This window comes from Suricata suricatta, chromosome 10 (assembly GCF_006229205.1).
Source record: "Suricata suricatta isolate VVHF042 chromosome 10, meerkat_22Aug2017_6uvM2_HiC, whole genome shotgun sequence".
NCBI lineage: Eukaryota > Metazoa > Chordata > Mammalia > Carnivora > Herpestidae > Suricata > Suricata suricatta.
The window spans coordinates 32,765,840-32,789,317 of NC_043709.1; the positions used below are offsets into that span (position 1 = coordinate 32,765,840).

General features: G+C 36.5%; 1 protein-coding gene across 4 annotated transcripts in view; it reads right to left on the bottom strand.

The window, feature by feature from the left end:
* Positions 1-12,807: 12,807 nt before the first annotated feature.
* LRRIQ1 (leucine rich repeats and IQ motif containing 1) overlaps positions 12,808-23,478 on the bottom strand; it is a 201,001-nt gene continuing 190,330 nt past the window's right edge. For 2 of the 4 annotated variants that reach the window (XM_029955739.1, XM_029955738.1), the window contains one exon: positions 17,672-18,143. In XM_029955739.1, coding sequence (XP_029811599.1) covers positions 18,001-18,143 — 143 coding nt within the window. In that variant the 3' untranslated portion in view covers positions 17,672-18,000. Of the gene's footprint in view, positions 12,876-17,671; positions 18,144-20,837; positions 21,056-23,478 lie in introns of those variants that run through there. The other 2 variants (XM_029955741.1, XM_029955742.1) reach the window with 2 other exon arrangements.

Here is a 23,478-nt window from a genome sequence, read left to right on the forward strand (position 1 = left end):
TGCACGGCTTCCGCTGTATTGTTACTGCTATCTCCCGAGCCCTGCGACTGTGGGCACCTACGGCGAGATGCTAACTCTCAAGTGGGCGCGGTCAAAGAACATTTTTCCGGGATTGCGCTCCAGGAGATGGCCAGACTTCGAGGAGGCGCGGGAATAATCCTGGCATCGACGGCAGGAGGAAAAAAAGAAAAAACCGAAAGAAGAAGAAAGAAGGAGAAGAAGAAGAAGAAGAAAGAAGAAGAAGAAGAAGAAGAAGAAGAAGAAGAAGAAGAAGAAGAAGAAGAAGAAGAAGAAGAAGAAGAAGAAGAAGAAGAAGAAGAGGAAGAAGAAGAAAAGAAGAAAGAAAAAGAGAGAGAGAGAGAAAGAGAGAGAGACGCCGGCGGGAAGGTGCCTTAGGCGTCTGGACAGCACTTAAGACAGACTAGCCCCCCATGTGTTTCCAGGGCAGGGCACTTTCTAGCTAGTTCCCCGAGCTGACCCTGTCGGAAAATTGGGTGTCGAGTTATACACTCATTTCTCTGTGGGTTGATGACTTTTCTTTCCTAGACCCCTCTGTACCTTACCTGCAGACATACTCTGAAAGTCTGACTTTCTATAATAAACATGGAGAGGACTAAAGAAACGGCCATTTAATAGGTTTTTAAGTTTTTCACAGCAGCAAGAATAACGCCTTGCTGACTTGGGGAAATATACAAACAACTCCTAGCTATAAACTTAGTTATGTTGTGGAGCTCTGTCAGCTTGTTTATAAATATGCGTCTTAAGAGCCCTAAACTTCCTGAAAAGCATTCGATGTAGTTTAAATGAAAGACATATGATGCAAGCTCTAGAGTGCTTGTATACCAATAAAGATCCCGCTCATAGAGGGAACTACAGAGCAGCCAAGGCGGATCGCTGCTGAGTACACCGTTCCCATCCCATACCTCAAACCCATTTCGGATAGGAGTGGTGGGAGGGATGGGTGCAAGGTGTTACCAACCACACTTAATATCCCTGGAGCCTCCTGCAAACGCAAATCTATTACACGGAATGCTGTGTGTTTGGGGACATGTAACCGCTTGTGCCCATAACAGAAGGAACAGCTAATGGCAGACTCCCATAACGAATGCTTAATCTGCAGCTTTTGGCAAGAAATTGGGTCTCTGGTTGCCAAAAGCTGCATTAAATAGATTTTGAGAGTTTGAGATGGAGTTTTTGGTAATGACACAGCTCTAGCCACTGGAGCATTAATAATGCATTTAGAATAATACTAATTAAAATAATACTAATTAAATGATTTCTGCACGTGGCAAGAAAAGAACCAAAATCAGATTTGAGGGGATCTCTCCTGTGAGATCCACCTGGGCTTTTTCTGCCTGATGCTTTCAGGATAACTTTCTCGCCAAATGACCGTAGCACTTCGATAAATACTTTCCACCCAAACCCAGCATAACCCTTCTCTCCTCAGCAGGCTTTTAAAACCACTCCTAATCCTCTTTCCTTATCCCAACTCTCATTTCCAACCAGTCAGCTTGGCCAGGACCCTGGGGTCAGCGTTTTGAGGAACCATCAGCAGGGGAGTGAGACCCAGTTTATTAATAGGGATTTTATCTCAGCAGGCTCAGTCCAGCACCCCCAGGCTCCCGGTCCCTTCCTTGTGTCACCTTTCTGTTTTGTCTTTGAGAGTATTGTTTCTTTCTTTCTACACTCTGAGCCTGGGTTCTAAACTCAGGATTCTGCTCCCCATCTTTCATGACAGTCAAGAAATCTACTAGGAATAAGGAATAAAGCTGCTGTAACTCCTTTTCTCCTCTGCTGCCTTCAGATCTAAACTTTCTCAATGGGCAAGGTGGCAAGTGCGGTGAGAGGGGATAGGAAAGGGACAGAGTTGGCGAGCCAGCAGTTTCCTTTAAAGCCTAACAAAACTTAGGATGTCTTAGGATACCAGCACCTTCAGCTCTGAGTGCTGTGTAAGACATTGACATTCTTCGGTCACCTCTTCTTGATGGGAATAAAGCACAGAGTCTGCCAGGGCGTCAGTAAGTAGTGTGTCCAGTCCAGAAAGCCAAAGGGTGAGGGTTAACAGACCAACCGTCGCTTCAAGTTCTCAGCCTATTTGAAAACACTGTGTTCTCCTCATCCCCCTGGCACCGTCAGATTCTAACAGGGGAAAGGCCATTTTGCGCAGTGACTCTGACACTCTGAAGTTACATCGAACATTCCTGCAATCAGTTTGTGGTTGTTGCTGTTGTTGTTAGGTGCCCACTCCCCGAACACAGCAATTTGGGGTGTTTTTTTTTTTTTTATTTAGCTCCCTTTGGAGCCTAGAATTGAAGTAATTGAATAAGTTAAAACTAGTTGAGAGGTCCACTGAAATGACTGTTTGATTCCCCCCAGACAGGGACACGCACATGTAAATTCAGATAAGTCAGGTTCAGAAAAGAGATTGGCTGTCAGCTTGACTTATTTTATATTTAAAAAAAATTCTCATGGTCCAAAAGCTGCTTTTAATGTTCCCCTCCCCCCAGAGAATATATTCTGGGAAATGAAAAATATTTTGAGTCCCTACTTCAAAGCTGCAGTTGAAGCAATGTGTAGACCACTCTAGTTCCTTTCTTTCTCAACTTATTGAAAGAAACACTTCCATAGCAATGGGGGGAATGTCAAGATAGTGTTGCAAGAACTTTAGTCTTAGCACTTTCTTATTGTGGCGAGAGTTTGAGGCATATTGCTAAGTACAGCTAGGAACAATGTGTGCTCAATCAGATGAACCATGCCAAATGCAGAAAAGCAAGGGTCTGGAGAGGGGAGGGAATGATGGGTGGAGGGGAAAATTCATGAAAAAGTACTAAAATAATTGAATGTCATGTATGATGGCAAGAAGCCAGGTGGTCTCGTGTTTGTGTGTGCTCCACTGCTGTTTTCCTCCCCTGGCTTCATCTTCAGCCTCCCCACGGCTCTGAAGACATAACAGATACAGAAATACATTTTGCATCGAAAGCAGCTCAAGACGCTTCCATCAAAATAAAAATACACGCACGAAGAACGACTTAAGCTTCTCTTTTTAATGCATGTCCCAATCCATCATCATCTACTTCAGAAAACATACCTACAGACTAATTTGTAACTTTGTCACGTTTTTGAAGCTTCTGTCTTGCAATTTAAAAAGAAATTATTTGGATTTTAATCAATCTTGTCAGTCTGTCAAGTGTCCTGTTACAAAGCTCTCAACTATAATAGATTAAATTTACCTGTGATTTCAATGGTAATATTAAGCATTTTGGTATTTTAGAGACTTATATGATTTTTCAAAGATCTATGCTTGTTTTTGAGTTTCACCTTGTTTCAATAATAGTTTTTCACATAGTTGTCCTTTTCTTAAATAGAGAAATGGAATTGACTTCTGTTTTCTTAAAGGATCCAAATTAAATATAAAAAAAAATCTAAGACTATTTTCCCCACGTGGAAATATTTTGACTTATCTAACATGTCATGGTTTACATTTACTGTGACACGGTTTACATTTGCCAGAGAAATATATTGTATTGCAAATATAAAAACATCGTAATTCAGCCAGGATAATCGAGTCACCTTTATTTCTCACCATAGCTGTTATTGCTCCGGAAAGTTCTGAATACAATAAAATAAAGACTGTTAAAGTAAGACCTCTTCTAGGACGCATATACTTTCAAATAGTTTATAATTACACTAGAATGTATTGCATTCCTGCTCAGATTTTACTGACAATTAATCATTCACCTATAACATGCCATCTACTATTTTATTTGAGGCAGAAGCTGTTTAAAGTTCTATCCAATGCATTTTAGGTACATTTTTCCTGCTGATTATGTAGATACGTCTTAAAGGCAAGAGCTGCTTTCCTTCAAGATGCGCATACACATCCACGCATTAAGTTTTCAAGTTTCAGGTAAGGACTTAAAGCACGTCTCAATACAGGCAGAGGCAAAATAACATGACGGACATTTCTCCTTTGCCCTGGAATTCTATACAACGTAAGTGTAAAAGTCTAGGGGCATTAAGCAAACCCCACCAGGGGTTAAGATTAATAGACGTAATCAAGCCAGGTCCAAACAGAAAGCTGCCTTCTCTCTCAGGGCTGGCCCCCCACCTGCGGTGTCCCTCCCCCCGCCCCCACGAGTACCCTTTACCTCGCTGGGGACTAGGAAAGGGCGCAGGGTTTGCAAGACCAAGAGGTGCGCTTGGAATGCACCCGTTGTAAGCTGCTGAAAACCATGCACAACCTAGTTTAACCTCTTTGCCGTGGTGCTTTATAAATTCGACAGAAAGAACTGCACAAACACGTTCATTACACCCAGGATTACTTAGAGAGAGGGGAGAGAGCGCCAACTCCTTTATTCGAAGAATCATTAAAGAACTATAGGGAAAGGTAAAGATTATTCGCTCCTCCCAATCTGTCCTCTCCGTCCCCGGGAGACGTGGATTCCTGATGTGAATTTTGATAAGTGTGCTTTAATTCTCAAAGTGTCATACGCAGATTTGGGGAACAAAATGCGCTCTGCGGCTCGCAGAAGGAAAGCCGAGTTCGCGGGCCGTCCCTCCTTGGGCTGCAGGCGCGACCAGGGGCCACTCTCGGCGCCCCTGCCCCTCAGACCGCACCCCAGATCCCGTGCCCTGCCTAGCCCGACGGCTGTCGCAGCCCGACCTCACGCCAGAGGTACACAGGCTGTGAACGGAGCACACCCCGGGGGCAAGTCGGGGCGACCCCTTACACCCAAGGGCCGCCACCTGGTGCGCACCTCGGCACTGAACCACCGTCTGGGCTGCTGGCGCGGGGGAGCCGCAGGGGGCCGCCCTGGCCGGCCTCGCCTCCTGGGGTCAAGTCCGAGTCTCCAAACGCCTCCTGCTTTGGCCTCAAGGCTGTGTGCGAAGTCACCTACGGCCGGGGACGACGCTGTGGTCAAGAGTGAATGTATCGGGGAGTCTCTATTCTGAGCAGAGAATGAAGTTTCGCTTCTCCGGTGAACTTAGAGGAGCCTCCACGACTACAGAAAGAAGTTAGTGGTTAACCGATTTGCTGCTAATATTTCACCAGTGGTGCTTTCCCTCCTTTAAAGTCTAACTCTTGGGAAAACAACATATTTTAAGCTTTCCATCCAAATATTGATATTGGCAAATAGATCATCCAACCGTCCCCTGGTAAGGACAGTGCCCTTTTTGTTTCACAAGTTGGCGATCAGAATTAATCCATATCACAAATTGCTGCAGATTTAGGGGCTAAAGCAGAAGACTCGTACCTAACTCCTTTTGACAGCGTGTGTGTGTGTGTGTGTGTGTGTGTGTGTGTGTGTGTGTGTGAGTGTGTCAAGCAAAGCACATATCACTCTTCTACCTGTCTTCCACAGCGAATGAGCCACTCTCTTGGTTGGGGAAATCCAGGTTTCAGCCTGACTGCAAGAGGTTCCTAGTGAATACATTAAAAAACAGGCAATAGTCTAGTCCCTGTTAAGATCTTGTTTTTCAGGGAACAGTTCTTCACCTTTACTGTATTTTTGATATCCTTTTTTGTTAAACAGAGCTGACGCTCTACCTCTAGAGCAGGGGGTAGCCCAATGCATTCAAAGACTCTTGTAAAAGGGAATCTCCAGGACATCAGAATATGTCATTTTTCAGCTCTCAACATCACATGTTCCCTTGTTATGAAGTCAGCGCAATTAAACACTTTCCTGCCTTCACAGTTTGCGCTCTGAGATCACAAAACCTCATGAATGCATGATTTATTAATAAAGTTCAAGTATAACAAGCAATGAAAATTAACCACTTCTTTCAAATACTTAAGGGAACATTTCTTTTTCAAGTTACCAAAAAGAAAGAAAATAATGGCTGTAAACAATTCATTTGTGAGATTTCAACCGTATATATATATCGCACATATATATATATATATATATATATATATATATATATATATATATATATGATGAGGTCTGTTCTTAAGATTTTAATTTTAAAAGGAACTTTTCTGGGAAAAATCTCTTTAATGCAATTATTTTTAGGGCATTTAAATATTTCCAATAAAGTTCAATTCTGATTAACATAAATGAAATTATTTCTTTAACACTGTATTTGATTCACATGTGCTACTTTTGGGTAGACGGATTTACAGTCATTCTTTTGCTACATTAAGAATTGTTCAACATTTGAGTTAAGCAAAATCTCAGTAATAGATTATTCTGCTTTAAGAATATCCTTTAATTCAGCATGTCAATACACTTGTATTTCTAATGTTAATACAACTTTGAATACTGTCTGCAAGTTTTAAAAGTAATATACATTTTTGAAAAATAAATAAAAGAAACTTTATCAATGTGGTTTGTTTTTCATGAAATAAAATAGATCTATGAGCAATGAATGTCTCATTTAAGCTACATAAGCTTCTGTGGTTATCTCCAACTGCTGGGTCAGAGTGGAGGTGAATGGTATAGAATCAAAGGGCTTCTCTACATATCTCATGCAAGTTTTTAGTTCCAGCAGAAAACACTAGAATCCTTTAAATCATTTTTAAAAATTTCCCTCAAGTACTGTCTATTAAAGGTGGTCCTTTATTCAATATTATCTCCAAAAGCTCAAATACAGATATTGCACTTACAAAGTTTGATAAAGTAGGTATTCCTAGGAGGGATAAAGATTTAGAATACAAGAAAATTTGGGAGGCAGCTATATTGGAGAAGTTGGAATGGTGTAATTAAATCAATGGAGACTAATACAAAGTGTAAAATTAAGGTTAAGAATGTAAATACAGAAGAGGAGAAGCAAGGTTTGTAAAGGTCCATACATTAAAGATATGAGGGTATTTAGAATCTACAGCATGATTTCATTGCTAAGGGAGTTAAAAGAAACTTTGCTTACATTAGCAGATCAATCCTCACTATATTTTACTATGCAGAAGTCTAGAGAACTGAGAAGCGCCCTGAAAACTCATTTTACCAAGAGAAATTGATCGTTTTCAGCTTTTCTAGTAAACAGTGGGTGGAGTCAAAGAGGATTTGGAAAAGACGTCCTGCAGAGAATGGTTAGAGCACTCAGTGACCTTTACCTAAGAGAAGATATGCATAACAGTGATTACATGTTTTCAGGTTAGCCCCGGTGGAACTAGATGGATTGGCTTTAGTTAGAAAACAGACTTTTTAATGTACAATGCAAGCTTTTTAACAAGAAAGTTCTCTGTGATTAAACTGAGCTGATTCTCAAAGCTGCATGCTATTGGGCAAGAGATGTGGTAGAGGTAAATCCGTGTTGTACAAGTTTCTTCCAAATCAAAGCTTTGGAATTGTGTCCTTCACGCTTCACATAGCATTATATCTGTGAAGTTTCCTTCACAAAAAATTACTGTACTATGATTTTCGAAATTAGAATTAATTTTCTCTAAGGAGAAAAATAGCTTTTCTCATATTTTGCCTTAATTATGAGCTGAAATTAAAGATTACACTTAGAAAGCAAGTGTTCTCTGTCAAATTACCATAATATCATTCTGGCCTGCCTGTATGTTTATTATTTAGATAATTACCTATTGATGGCAAGTTTGGCTAACTGGTTACCCGCAATGTCCATGATAATGTGTATGTGCGTGTCCATTTTGTTTATAATATCAAAGGCGTACAAAAATACAGGCTAGATTCAGACACACTGGGTTTGGGTCCAAGTCTACCACCTGCAGGTTGTGTGATGCTAAGGAAGGTATGTAACCATTTATGATTCAGCATCATCTTCTATAAAGGGAGGCCAGGAATAATACCTACCTCAGAGGATGAGAATGAATATATAACAAGTTATTGTATCTAAAACATTTAGAGACAGTGGTTGGCCATACCATAAGCACTGTTTTTACTGTTACAATTTTTATTTATGTTTATTTTTTTATTTTACTTATTTTTGAGAGACAGAAAGAGACAGCATGAGCAGAGGAGGGTCAGAGAGAAAGGGAGATACAGAATCCGAAGCAGGCTCCAGGCTCTGAGCTGACAGCCCAGAGCCTGATGCAGGGTTTGAACCCATGAATTCTGAGATCATGACCTGAGCCAAAGTCAGACGCTTAACTGACTGAGCCACCCAGGCGCCCCTACTGTTACAATTTTTTAAATTCAGAATGGGAAAGCACTTAAGAAAGATTATGGACATCGTCAAAACAAACGAGTTGTGCTATGGAATGAAAAGTGGCTGTAAAAAAAGGACATTTTGCTATTTAAATTAAGAAAATGATATATATAATTATCATTTAAGAAAGAGGAGAGAGGATCACATATGAGACACATGTGTGTCCTGACACATGTGTACTAGTTTGAGATATGTGTGCTTGTCACAAACTACAAGTCAGTCAGGTTGTAAACGTAGGTATTACCTCTAACAAAGTTTCCAAGATTTTTGTGACTCAGGAGACTGAGGTCCTGCTCCCAGTTCTATTACGAACCATCAATTTCTATAAGCTAAAACAAATACAGCTACCTATTAAAATCTCTTCTTTTCTCCTGGTAAAATATTCCCATTGTTAGCAATGTATTTAAAAAAAAAAAGGCTACATTGGGGGCACCTGGATGTCTGAGTGGGTTAAGTACCTTGATCTCAGCTCAGGTTATTTTCTCAGGATTTCTTGAGATGGAGCCTCACTTGGTATTGTGTACTGATACTGTGGTGCCTGCTTAGGATTCTCTCTCTCTCGCTCTCTGCCCCTCCCCCACGCATTCTCTTTCTCTCTCTCAAAATAAATAAACTTAAAAAAAAAAAGAAAAAAACTATGCAGAAATTATTTATTAGAAATACAATAATTATTGAGGCAGCTGGGTGGCTTAGTCGGTTGAGTGTCCAACTTTGGTTCAGGTCATGATTTCACGGTTCCTGGGGTCAAGCCCCGCATCAGGCTCTGTGCTGACAGCTCAGAGCCTGGAGCCTGCCTCAGATTCTGTGTCTCCCTCTCTCTGCCCCTCCCCTGTTTGTGCTCTGTCTCTCTTTCTCTTTCTCTCTGTCTCAAAAATAAATAAACATTAAAAATTTTAAACAGAAATACAATTCTTATCAATTAAATAAATTGTCTGGTTTTAGGAGGCTGCTATGGACTAAGTATTTGTGCCCCATCAAGATTCCTATGTTGAAACCTTGATCTCCAATGTGATAGTATTTAGAAGCAGGGCTTTGGGAGGTGATTAGAGTTATATTTTGGATCATGAGAGTGGAGCCCTTATGATGAGACTAATACTGTTAAGAAGGGATGAAGAGATGTGAGGCCTTGCTCCCCGCCCTGTGAGAATCTGGCAAGAAGAGGGCCATCTGTAAACCAGCAAGAGGCCCCTCACCAAGAACCTGACCATATTGGCAGCCTGATCTCAGAATCGAAGACTTCAGAACTGTGAGAAATAAATGGTATTCTGTTACAGCAACCCAAGCCAACTGAGACAGAAGCCTTACAATTCTTTGATCCTAATATACTCCAAGTAAATAATAGAAATTCTAGCTTTTTCCAGGAATCATTACATTTATAAGACTCAGCGGAGTGTTCCTGAAGACTTTCTGGACCGAAGCCGACCCCTGGGGCAGAGCAGCTTGTTCAGGCCATCACTCTCTGTATCAATGTCCTTGTGACAAAAGCATTTACAAAGAGTTCAGCTCATGGCTATTCTGGGAAGCGCTTCACTTTGATTTAAGAAAGTCAGCATATGTAAAACCAACTCGCAACAGACTTTGTAGGCCATTCAAGTTTTCTCCCCTCTTAGCATTAATAAAAAAATATTAGTGCATCCATAATCAAGGACTTTGGTCGGGGTAATTTGACTGTTATTTCATATTTGAATCAGATTAAAATTTCTGACTGATCATGTCTATTTTTATTTTGAGAATATCTCAGTAATTATAAGTAATAATAACATTGTCTTCCTATGGTTGAAAACCATCACATAGCAGTTTTCCATCTAAAATCTGTAAGCAGGACCGATCTCAGGGTACTTGATCCAATTCTACTTTCCAGTTACATTTCCTACTAATTCCCTGTCCTTTTCACCAGGCTTTCTCAGTTCTGTCCAATAATCCAGTCTCTCAACTGTTCTACCTTCCACTCCCTAGATATGTCACTGTTAGCTGTCTTGAGGTATTTATTCAGGCTGCATCCTTTGCCTAAAATGCTTTCCTTGATATCAATTCATCCTTCAAGGTCAGTTAATTAGAATATGAAAACATTTTTTTCTTGTCCATTCTCATTTGAAACTAATACTTCCCATGCCCCAAACATTTCTTTTTATCCCTTTTAAGATGCTAAAATAGAAGTTCTTTATCGTGTTGTATATTGGAACTAGGCAGACACTCATCTTTGAAAGTTAGTTTACATTTATCAACATAAAAAAACAAGTTTATTTTTTAAAAAGCTTATGTATTTTTGAAAGAGAGCAGGGAAGGGGTAGAGAGAGAGGGAGAGAGGAGAATCCCAAGCAGGGTCTATACTGCCAGCACAGAGCCCGATGCAGGGCTTGAACCCAAGAACCCTGAGATCATGACCTCAGCCAAAATCAAGAGTCGGATGCTTAACCAACAGAGCCACCCATGTGGCCTCAAAACACAAGTTTCTGATTACTAAAAAAAAAAAAAAAAAAAAAAATCAAGGGATGAATATGCTTTTTCGTTGTTGTCTCCCTAGAGAGAAAATGAGCTAATATTTCCCTCTGAAGGGGAGGGGATGACAAGTGGAGAATGTGCACCAGTCTAGCCAATTACCTGTCATCCCTTTTGGGACCCGGTTTGAAGTGGAAACATTCTGTGGGTCTATTTTGGAGTACAGAACATTGCCTACAGAGTTCTGGTGGTGACATTTTAATCTACTTTCTAAAAATGCATATTTACTTGTCCATGTGAAAAAAAAAGACCATGCTATTAGAAATATACACCTTTTACATTTCCTAAGTATTCTACATCCTTTCAATAGGGAGTACTGAATTCTATTGCCATTTCAAGGCAAATTTAGAGAAGTAAGTTTTAAAGATCATTTAAAAAATGTTTTCCTTCCTTTTCATCACTGGTATTACATTGTGCATGTATATATGGATATACATATAGGAGTGTGTGTGTGTGTGTGTGTGTGTGTGTGTGAGTGTGTGTGTGTGTGAGTGTGTGTGAGTGTGTGTGTGTGTGTGTGTGTGTGTGTACCACATCTTCTTTATCCATTCATCAGTCAATAGACATCTGGGATCTTTCCATAATTTGACTGTCGTTGATAGCACTGATACACACCGGGGTACATGTGCCCCTTCAAATTAGCATTTTTATCCTTTGGATAGATACCTAGTAGTGAAATTGCTGGGGGTATTATGCTAAGTGAAATAAGTCAGTAGAGAAAAAAAGATATCATATGATTTCGCTCATATGTGGAATTTGAGAAACACAACAGATGAACACAGGGGAAGGGAAGGAAAACTAAGATAAAAACACAGAGGGAAGGAAACCATAAGAGACTCTTAAATGCAGAGAACAAACAGAGTTGCTGGAGGGGAGGTGGGAGTGGAAGGGGGATGGGTTAAATGGACGGTCGGTATTAAGGAGGGCACTTGTATGATGAGCACTGGGTGTCGTATGTAAGAGACGAGTCACTGGATTCTACTCCTGCAGCCATGGCAACACTGCACGTTAACTACCTTAAATTCAAATTAAAAAACAAGCAAATAGGAAATGGAAAAAAATAAATTAATAAGAGGAAAAATATTTTCCATCATTTCATAAAAATATTTGCTAAATAAGGCATGCAGAATTGATCCAATTGTTGGTTTAATTTTGGAAGATAGATCTGGAAAGATTTCCTTTGCCAAGTCTTCATTTATTGAGTGCTTATGATATCCAACGTTCGGAGCCAGGGACTTCTCATATACTTTGTCAGGTGACCTTATAGCACCCTAGGAGTTATAAGCCTAATTTAATGGTAAACAAACAGGCTCAGAGTTTGCTATTTGTTTGCAATGACATAACTGAGCAAAGATTAGAACACAGGACAGATTACAAAAGATTTGATCTCTTCACTTTCTTCCATATGCCTCATTCTGAAACATGTACTGAGCAGAACAAAATTGCTATGTTGATTTCTTATTTTGTTCTATGTATTATACTGAGTTATTCTAAGCATTGGATTCATTCTGAAGTTAATAGAAAGTCATGGCTAGACAAAATTTGAATGATTCAGAGAGAGATAAGAAACAGATCTACCCCTACTATGTCTTTGATACAGCTCAGTGGGAAATCACCTTATTTTTCTCAAAATATTGTAATTTTAAGGTCTAGTATAGCTAAAGTGTTTTTTCTTGTAAGATAGTGTATTCATAATTCTATTTGATAAAGGAAATGTATTAGGGGTGCCTGGATGGCTCAGTCGGTTAAGCGTCTGACTTTGGCTCAGGTCATGATCACACAGTTTGAGGGTTTGAGCCCCACGTCAGGCTCCGTGCTGACAGCTCAGAGCCTGGAGCCTGCTTCAGATTCTGTGTCTCCCTTTCTCTCTTCTCTGTCTCTCCTCTCTCCCTCTCTCAAAAATAAGCATTTAATTTTTTTTTAAAAAAGAAATGTATTGGAGATATTTGGCTAAATCAAATAGATTAATTTTTATCAATTTATTTTTACATTTGAAATGGGGCTATCAGAAAACTTAAAATTACATATGTAGTTCACATTGTATTTGTACTGTACAATGCTAATCTAGTTCTGTAAGGATCATAAAAACAAGTTTGAAGTTTCTATTATGGCTTTCACAAGAGAAAATTATTTTTAGGAAATTCCAGTGACCTATTTTATTTTTAAAAAAAGTTTTACATTTACTCACCTGGTTACCTCTGCTGGATGTGTTCAGGCTTCCATAAAGAAAGCATAGAACTTGAAGTGGTTTCTCACCTTGGCCTCTGCATGGGAAAAGTGGTTATACCATAAAATGTAAGGAGGCTATGAAAATTATACTCAGTCATGGCAAAAATAAACTTTGAAATAAAAAGGAAGACTATTTTTTATAGTTTTTTGTCAAGTCGGTTTCCATATAACACCCAGTGCTCATCCCAACACGTGTCCTCCTCAGTGCCCATCACCCGTTTCCCCCTCTTCCCCACCCCCCATCGACCCTCTGTTTGTTCTCAGTATTTAAGAGTCTCTTATGGTTTGCCTCCCTCCCTCTCCTTAACTATTTTAAAAAGGAAAACTTCACCTATAGTAATATTAATTAGTTCACTTTTCTCAAAAGCTTTTTATAAAGGATCTTCTGTAGTACCTTGGCTAGCTACCGTTTGAAAACAAAGATGACAAACAAGTATCAGAGAAGCCATTTCTCTAAACTCCTAACGCTAAAGCAGACCTTCCCAGTAGCGGCCCTGGCCCTCTTTCATGCTGCTCCATGCATTCTTCTTCAGGGAGCTCTGGAGTCCTCATAGTCCTTCCTGCAGGTGGGAATTCCAGATCTACTAGAGGGGCTCATGCTCTAAAGTGCTGGCACGAATATGTCATAAATGAAAAGTCATATGGAAAGTCCTACTTCCATTTCTGACTTAGATAAAATTGTGGCTTCTAGAACAGTAGAACTGCATACTATTTGTAGGGGAAGGGAAAATGGTGGTCAGGCGGTACCACGTAAAGCATATGTTGATTGGGGCACCTGGGTGGTTCAGTTGGTTAAGCATCTGACTTCCATTCAGGTCTTGATCTCTTGGTTCACAGATTCCTGGGTTCAGGCCCTGTATTGGGCCTGTACTGAGCTGTGCTGATCCTGCTTCAGAATCTGTGTCTCTGTGTCTCTCTCTGCCCTTCCCCAACTTGTGCTCTCCTCCCTCCCCTTCACAAAAAACAAAACACAAAAACAAAAACAAAACAAACCCCACATTTAAAATAAAAAATAAAGCATTTGTTGACTAGATGCTTTTTAGAAGTTATAAACATTATATTTGCTGTTTCCAAATGTATTCATTTATGCAAATGTTATTGGCTTTTGTGTATTATGTAGTAGATTAAAACTGGATTTCTAATATAGTAAGATGCCAAATATAATATGGTTCCCATTAAAAGACCTTATTTATGTCATAGTTTAAATCATGCCATTTGAAAATTAATATATATATATATGTAAAGCCTTAGATAACATACAAACTACAAGGTGGATGCTAATTCTATTTCTTACCACCAGTAATAAAAGACTTTGACCTGACTTTATAAGATGGTCTCTTATTAAAAACAAATACAAAACAAACTGTATATATATGTATTGTACATATTAATTTTAATAGAGTTAAATTCAATTATAACATCTTAAAGTCTAGAACCAAAACTGAGGTTATTTTTCCTTTTTATTTCATAATATTCACTATCTTTGGCAGAATCAAAGTTTCTTTTTCTTATAAACCAGAATTTTTGTGCCCTGATTTCTGTGGTCACTGTCTTTTGGCTACTATCGTGTCAATTATTGTCTTCATCAATAAATCTTACCTAAGTTATGTCACAGAATAGCCTCCAGGTCAGTGCTGTCCAATAGAAATACAATGCTAAATATACATGTAATTTAATTTTTTTGAGTACTTATATCTTAAAAAAATAAAATTATTTAATAATGTTTGTATTTAACCAAAATATTATTATTTTAACATTTTTAATATTATAGTATTAGACAATGTTTCATTTTTTTTCATACTAAATATTTGAACTCTGCTGTATATTTTATACTTACATCATCTCTCAATTCAGACTAACTGTATTAAAAGACCAGGTAGCTAATTGCAGTGAGTGGCTAATGTTTTTGACAGTATAGGTCTAGGTTACAGTACTTTAGCTTCTGAAAAGAGTCTTTCCCTAAATCGCATAATCATCAATGACAAAAATAACTGCATCTAGGTAAGCAAAAATATCCTGGTAGATAATGGATACTATTCTGTGTTGAATTACCTCTCCAATCAGGGATTGGTTAGAAATTAACCCTGAAAACTGTTATTCTATAGAATGCATAGAGATCTTCTTCCCTTACATTAAAGAATATTCTTTATTCTTTATTCTCACTTTCTCCCAGTTACAATCATGAAAACCATAAATTCAGATGGCAAATTTTATTCTGTGTTTCTTAGGAAACACAATAATAAAGGAAATAAGGGGAGACCTTACCGGCTTATTTTTCTTTTCAAAAGAATAAGCAAAAATGTTCCTCTTTTCTTAGAAATTCACAGTTACCTTGATTATAACATATTACCGATAAAATATTATCAAAATATATCCTACGTGTTTATTAGTCTGAACTTTGGCTCAATGTTACCTAGATTTTGAGTAAAATGTGAGAGTGTGAGTAAATTAAGAGCAACTAAGATCATGGCAATGGTCCATTCAATACAGCATAATCAAAGCATGTAGCATCCAAAACTTCTTATGCTGATGATGTGAGAATTTAAAATTGGACAGAGATCTCTTAAAACACTGGTACTTGTTCATTCACAATTTTTATTTTAAAGACTTTTAATCCCTGTCTGTGCCTTCCAATTTATTCTTCCTGATTAAAATGCATTATCCTTTGTTTTCTCCAAAAAAAGAAAAACCCAAAATGAATTTCCAGGAATCCTGGTGTATTCTCCCTTTTACCTTTAAGGCACAGCAATGCCTTTAACCGTTATTTGGCTTTTGTTATGTTATTCTGCCTTTTCTGTTTTTTAACGTGGTAGTTCTACCTACAACTAATTCATGAGCACAATAAGAAATTAGGATTTGGAATGCTTCTCAAAACACCTAATAAACTCTCTTATAAAGCGCTATGTGCACAAAGAGGCTGTTGGCAGACTGAACTTTGGGAAGATGATACCTCCATAACCCAATATAGTTAACTCTTATTTCAAGACATTCTGGAATCTCCAAACACTGCTAACCACTTCCATGAGCCTTTTTGTGATCAGGGATTCACTTTGCCATTCTCACTGGAAGTGACTGGTAAGTGTGGCAGCACCTGGTGGGGAGGAAGGAGAGCATTGGGTTGGGAAGGGTTAAGGAAAGACAACAGGTCATTTGGAATTGGACATTTGAGTAGTAACATTACGTGGGTCCATAGTTATCAATCCAAAATTCAGTCAACTAAGTGAAAATATAGGCTCATATTTTGGTTTTCCCAAATCTCAAAGACAAACATTTGCTCTACCATCTCCCCAAGGCAACAGGGGAAAGAATGTCTCTTTGTTTGATTTCTTTTAGGTTTCATTCAACTCTTAAAATGAAAAAAGTTAAACTATTTTAAAAAATTATTCAATTTTAGAATTTACCTTTTCTATTTTCACAAACACAAATGAGCTAGTGTTAAAAATGATGTTTGAACTTCGATTTTGTAAATAATCCTTTTAAGGCGAGGCATTATAAATACTACTACAAAGAACTTCCGATTTAACACCATAATCAGGAAACTATTTTATTGACATCTTCATCAACCACCACCTACAAATTTAAGAAGCAGCACCCATCATCTTCCTCAAAATTAAAATTATGGAACACACAATCACAGACTACAGAAACTATAGACTACATTACTTTTAGGCAGTAAAACAGTTTAATCGTAAACATCTCACTTCTCATACTAACTTTTTCATATCATTGACTTGAACATATGAACCATAAAAGCCCATCAATTTCATCTCTAATGTGGTTTTCTCTTTCAGGGTTCACAATAAGTTGGGATAAAATATTTTCCATCATTACATTATGTTGGTTGTGGATGCTCTTAGTAAAAGGATGACATAACAGCATGTTCATAAAGCAACTACACATGGAGCTTATGTTCCAAAGCTCAATTTCGAGGCCACAACAATATGAATCTCTGTTTTCTTTGATTGACAGCTCAAGGTTCATTAACATTTCTATTTCAGTCAAGTTGAAAGAGATTTATAGGTTTGAAATGCAATAGAGGTACAAAAGTAGATAGAGGGCACAAACTAGATAAAAGAGATAAACTGCATCTCTAAATTTGCTTAGTCATTTTAGATGAAATACCTCAGTAAAGAGTAGGAAAAACAAAGAGGAAGAATGTAAAGTTCACTGGATCCTATTAAACAGCAACACACTGGGAAGTCACAAGAGAACTTAGTTTGGGGATAAAAGCTCCAGATTCAGTAAAGTAAAGGATCCTAAGGGACATGAAAGGTAAATACAGTACTTTGCACATTGTATTTTCTAAGACATCACAGAATATTAACCACAAAATAGTAAGAATTTAATAAAACTGGCCTGTGATTTTAGAAAATATAGTAATATTACAAAAATTTAAAAATTTAAAATTAAGCTTTAAAATGATTTTTAAAATAATTTTGAGGCACCTTAGCTAATATTAAAATGATAGAATATTTTTGAGTCAGTAAAATCATGTTAATGAATCAGACTTAGCATTTACCTTTTAAAAATTATATGATTAATATATATTTGAGTGAAACATTACAGATAAAATATCCAAATTATTAAATTGATAAATTTAAATTCGTTTCATTTTAGTTTGAGCACAATGTATATTTTCTTAACATAACTCTTATCTATTTGAGATGACTTAAAGTAAAATAAAATTAAATGCCATTTTCATAATCTAAATATTTTATAGATCAATTCATCTTTGAAATATTTAAATTTATTAAAATATAAATTATTCATGAATACTATAAACAATGTCAATAAATTATAGCTATATTCTCTTACAATATGTGTATTACAACTTCTTACTGGTAACAAAAACCATCTTTAATACATATGTCATAAAACCTTTAAACAACAGAAGAAATTGGATATGCAAATTCCATTACAATATTTTAAGAATTAATTCTGGAGGCCATTCCTCATAAACATAGGAACAATAGCTAAACTGTTTTTTATAGATGGGAAATCAGATAACTCCATCAGAAAACAAAACTGTGGAATATGTATAATAATACAAATTAAAGACAGTCTCTAAAACCGTGTATTCAATTGGTAACATGACCAGATATCCATAGATCTCTTGCGAAAACCGTGTGCCATATGTTTTGAATGTTGAAGCTTGAAGAATTAGTTTGAAGTTTTTGCCTTCTTTTTGCCACTTCCCCATCCACCACTGAGTTGTACGGGATAGTCACGGAATGACATACGTTCTTTCTTAGAAGGTCTCGTATTTGTTATCATTGGTGCAAGTATTCCCTTAATTGAAAAACCTAGACGGTGATATTAAATGATCACTTAACTTGATCCAAGTAAAATTATATTTTAAAGTAAGAAATATACTTGTCAACAATGTGCATTTTAGAAATGCATGATCTTTGAGTTTAAGAAAGGCATGTTGAGTTCCCTTTTTGTTTGAAAAATAATCAAAGTTTGGTATAAAGTACATTTAGGTTAAATAAAAGGAAATGATGGGAAAAAATTAAATAGATATGCTTTCCTCTATGTACAAATTAAGACTGCTATTTCAAGACTAAGATGATATATCTTCCTAGTTTTAGGTATTCAAATTTTCAGAGTAAATTTTTATAATGGTTTTTATTTTCACAAATACGTTATAATTCGCTTTAGAAATAGCTCTGTTGAATTTAGGACTTCTTCAGAAAGAAGAATTTTTGATAAAACAGAAAATATATTCATTCTAGAATCTAAAAATATTCCTGGGTTCTAGTCTGGCTGGATAAGGCACAACTTTGTGACTCTGGACAGGTTACAACTTTTCTGAGCCTTAGTTTATAAATGAGGGAGATAATCTGTGCATTATAGGGTCATTGTGAAGATTGCCTTTTTGATTATATTGCAGTGGTGGTAAGGGCTATGAGAGTGCTTTGTAAACAGGTGCTATAAAATGGAAGAAGTTTTAATTTATAGTCCACAGTTTAGAATTTATCCAGAGGAAAGTATCAAAAATTGTTAGAGGCTAAAAATAAATAGTAGTTGAAGGAATGGCATAGTGAATTAGGAATATTAACTCAGCGAGATCTCAAGATGCCATATCAAAAATACTATTAAAGAATTATGATCATCTGCTTTAAATCTCTTAAGGATTATGCAAGCACAGGGCTGTATCAGTGGGGAAAGGGTTTGAAAAGCTGCAGTGAAGAATTCCAGAGCTCCTTTAGTACTGGCTTGAGGCAAAGGTTCATACCACGTGACTCTTCATGTGATGCGTCTGTGCTTTAAAGATGTTACGGAGGGGAATACCTAATTTTATAAAAATTAATACTTTTCCAACCAAAACTTAAAATATTTAAAATAGTGCGTGCGTGCGTGCGTGCGTGCGTGTGTGTGTGTGTGTGTAAAACAGAAAAGTTAGGAAACATTAGACCATTTGTGGAAATTTGTCTTAATTTCAAATTTGGTGCAGCATGATGGTGAATATTGATTGTAAAAGCCCACTTGATACGTAAAAGTGTTTTGCTTGGGGATTTTTATATTAAAACTGTGATTAGGAAACAAATTCAATGATAAACCTCTATAAAGGAAGCATATTTTACTTTATTCTTTGGAAAGAATATTATTGAAAGACAGGAAAGAAAAAGCAGGGAGGGGTATGTTAGGCACAGAGAGGGTAATATGTGTGACTCCGGCACAAGTCTGTAATGGAATTGGAAGACAGAACATAGCTCAAGAGTTTAGAGACCTTCACAGCTGTCACTCAAAGGCGATCCCAGGCGGAGGGACGAATATCTAAGCCAGGTAAAGTTGGTTTTCAAGTGTTGGCCAGATTTAGCTGCTTTACGATATTCCCTCTAAGTCCATTTGTCGTCCTTTGTGAAACCACAAGGACTTTGAAGCAACAGGAGTATTACTAGTGCAGAAGAGCAAGGATTTCCTAGTGATAACATAGTGGCCTAAAAACGTGTAAGAAATCATCCTAACAGCTTATCCTCTTTCTACTTGCTAGTTACATATTGAAAATATATTTTTTTCCAGAGAACAGAATAAAATGTCTCCTTTGGTCTATTTTAGAGAACAACAGTGACAGCAAACCCTCACCTTGCCTCAGCAGTAAAAATTCTTTAATGAATGAACAATTTCCTGGATAGTAAGTATATTTTTAGAATACATAATTTCAGGAGAAAGCAGGGGTAGAAGGGGCCGGGGAGCAGGGAGGTCTGAGAACTGGGACACATTCATAATTCAGATATACTTATTTAAGACAAAAACCGAAATTAATAAAAGAGTAAGCAGATTTCCACAAATGGCTGACACAAATGTTTTCTTCCAACAAAGAAAGCTAACTAAAGTTCTTGCAAGCATTATTCAAAGTAATATGCACAAGTACGTATGTATTTTAAAATATAATCCAGTAACATAATTCATTATTGGTTATATTTTTAATGAACGTATCTTAATAATATAAAGATGTATTACTTAATGCTTTTAATATAAGCTTCTTATCAAAAATAACTAACATGTAAGGAGAGAAACCCTTTCTGTACAAAATATTGAGATATTTACAATTTCATATACTTCTAAAATAATTACTTCAAAATGAAATAAACTGAATTGCATAAAACATGGCTTTTCTTTAGACCAAGTGCTCATTTTTAATACTATGCCTTCTAAAGGAGTTTTCTATTGACTATAAACTTATTGTATGGTATAATTTTCCCCCTAATATTATTCTGTTGTCTGTTATTTTGAAGCTGTTGATGAATCTTCAAGTCTTTTTGTACTTACCCACAATGTAAATGTATTTTAAGAGGCTGTTTATAAATTTTTCATTGTTTAGTGTAATTCCTTCAGCAAATAATTTTAAAAACATATTGTGTGATATTACAAAACAGCTTTATAGCAATTTTGAAATATATTTTCAGTGGAATAAAAATTTGTCTTTAAAATTACAGAAATACTTATATATACATATAGTTTTTTAAATATATTTTTGGTGCGATTAAAAGTTTACATTTTATTATTTTGCTGCTTATAAATAACTAATTTGCACAGTAATCAATATAGCGTATTCTCTCACTGCATTTAGTGAAAGTCTTTTTGTTGTCATATAAATTCTCGAACCACCAGATATATGGAACATAAATCGAAGAGTAAAACAACACATCTATAAAGGAACCACATATTGGCATTCATTTTAAAGCCATTATTTTGTCCTGTAACGACTCTAGAAATGGAAAAAAAATAAAGAAGCAATTTAATACAGTCAATGTATAATCATTCTAAAATTACTTACCCACATGAAAATACAATAGTGAGAGACTCTTACCTCAAAAAACTGACATGAGAGCTAGACCTACTGATGGGCTCCTGGAATAAAGAAATTATGACTGAAGGACCTTTAACAGTTTTTGTCTCTTTCCTGCAACATTATTGTTATAGATTTTATGTTTCTTTAACAACAGTCTGACCCATATTTGCAGGTGATCATACAAATTAACCAATCAGTTTCTTATATATATGCTGAAAGTAGGTCTTGATAAGTATCCTCTATCTTCCAATAAGTCACTTCTTTGCCACATAATCTGTGTTCTGCTAAAGATTTGTTCTGGTCCTTTAAAAATTTTTTTTGGTTAAACCCCTGGTTCTTTAACAAATGTGAAGGTCTATATATGCTATGTTTTGATAAGTAATTTAATATGTAAAATGCTTTGAATGACTCTCCTGGTATGTATAAAAAAAACTTCGTTAAACCGGTCAAAACAGAAATTTCATGATGCATAGTGATACGTCATTGGATTTTCATCGATAAACCCAGCACTATGTGCCTGGATATAGAAATCATTTCAAAGTCCTTCCCATATTGTATTGCTTAACAGAAGATACAGCACAAGTAAAGCATGGAGAAAAAAAATTCAACATTTTAATGAAAGTGACCAGAACAAATTTTTAGCAGCAAAGCGTTAACATCAATTTAAGGCTGTGAATGAGTTACACTGGGTAAATCTGAGGTTGAGGTAGTTATTACAGTGTTCAAATAACAGTTGCTTTTTAAGGTCATTGCTATGTCCAACTTTGAATTATAATGATCATTCACAGTGAACTTCAGCTAGTTTAAAGTCTAACACTAAGAATGAAAATAAAATGAGTAACAGGTTGTTTATATTATATTCAGATTTTCTGATTAATCCTCATGATTTTGCTTTTTCCTCGAATGGTTTTCAAGTGTTTTCAGTGACCAACATTTTTTCTGTAACATAAAAATATTAATAAAAACTCTGTTTCTCAATATTTCAATTGGAAATGACATTTACAATTATTCTTCTTACCCAATATCTAAGAGACAAATGACTAAGAAAATCAGGTTTGAAACAAATAGCCACAGTATTTATCATTGTTGACAAAAAACATGATGCCTATTCTTTCTAAATCAGGTGCAAATAATTTATTTTAGCTGTGTATGTATATTTATTTGAAAAGCAATTTCTAATGAGCATAAAAGCTGATGCATATTAAATAGAGTGAGGAATCTTATTTTGATAGATGTTAGATAAACTTTTATTTTTGTATTTTGCCCAGTTCTTGATCTTTTACAATACACTTCATATTTTATCTAGAATTTTTTAAATTTTTTATGCTTATTATTTATTTTTGAGAGACAGAGAGAGACAGTGTGAGCAGGGGAGGGTCAGATAGAGAGGGAGACACAAAATCTGAAGCAGGCTCCAGGCTCTGAGCTGTCAGCACAGAACCCAATGCGGGTCTTGAACCAAGAACCGTGAGATCATGAGCTGAGCTGAAGTCGGATGCTTAACCAACTGAGCCACCCAGGCACCCCTGATCCAGAATTTTTAAGGCCTCCTTATAGTGTGCACTGTTCCCCAGGTCTTTACTATTTGTAACACACTATTGTGTTGATTTCTTCTTGAAGATACCTTGTCGCTGTCTCTGCACAAAGATGACTAGGATGTGGTGTTAAAATATTGTCTTGATTGTATAAATTCTGTGGTTCTCATACTAATATTGTTCAACATTATTTTTATTTATTTTTTCTGGAGGAACGTTTTTTAAGTGATTTATTTTTGGTTGTAAAACATAAATAGGTTTTGTGATTTTTTTTTCAGAACTAGGTTTGCTTTCTGTCATGTGATGCTTAAATTAACCAAGACTCTTATTTCCATTGTTAACTATTCGATATCACTTTGGTTAGTGCAATTTTCTGGCTTCCCACTAAACTAGTAGATACTAATTGAGTGTTTATACTTCCAAATTGACTAAAGGGGGAAAAAGAGTGTAACTCACTAGGGAGTTAACAATCTATAAGCCACCCAGCCATCCATTTTCTATTGCACACTGTTGCTTCTAAAACTCAGAGCATATGTCCCTTTACTCTTGTCAATTCAGGTAAGGTCTATTTCCAACTCCTTTAATTTTTTTTCTGTTCTCTGCAGGACTCAATTCAATTCATTGTATTTACAATCAACTGTCCATAAAGTGTTTTCAATTAAAGAATAATGGTACAAATGATACTAATAATTGAAAGTATTTTCTATCCTTAATTGATATGTCTATTTCATGGAAATAACTCAGTTCTTATATAACAACTCTATTTTATATTCTAATAATATTGTTTTACCCCTCACTTTCCCA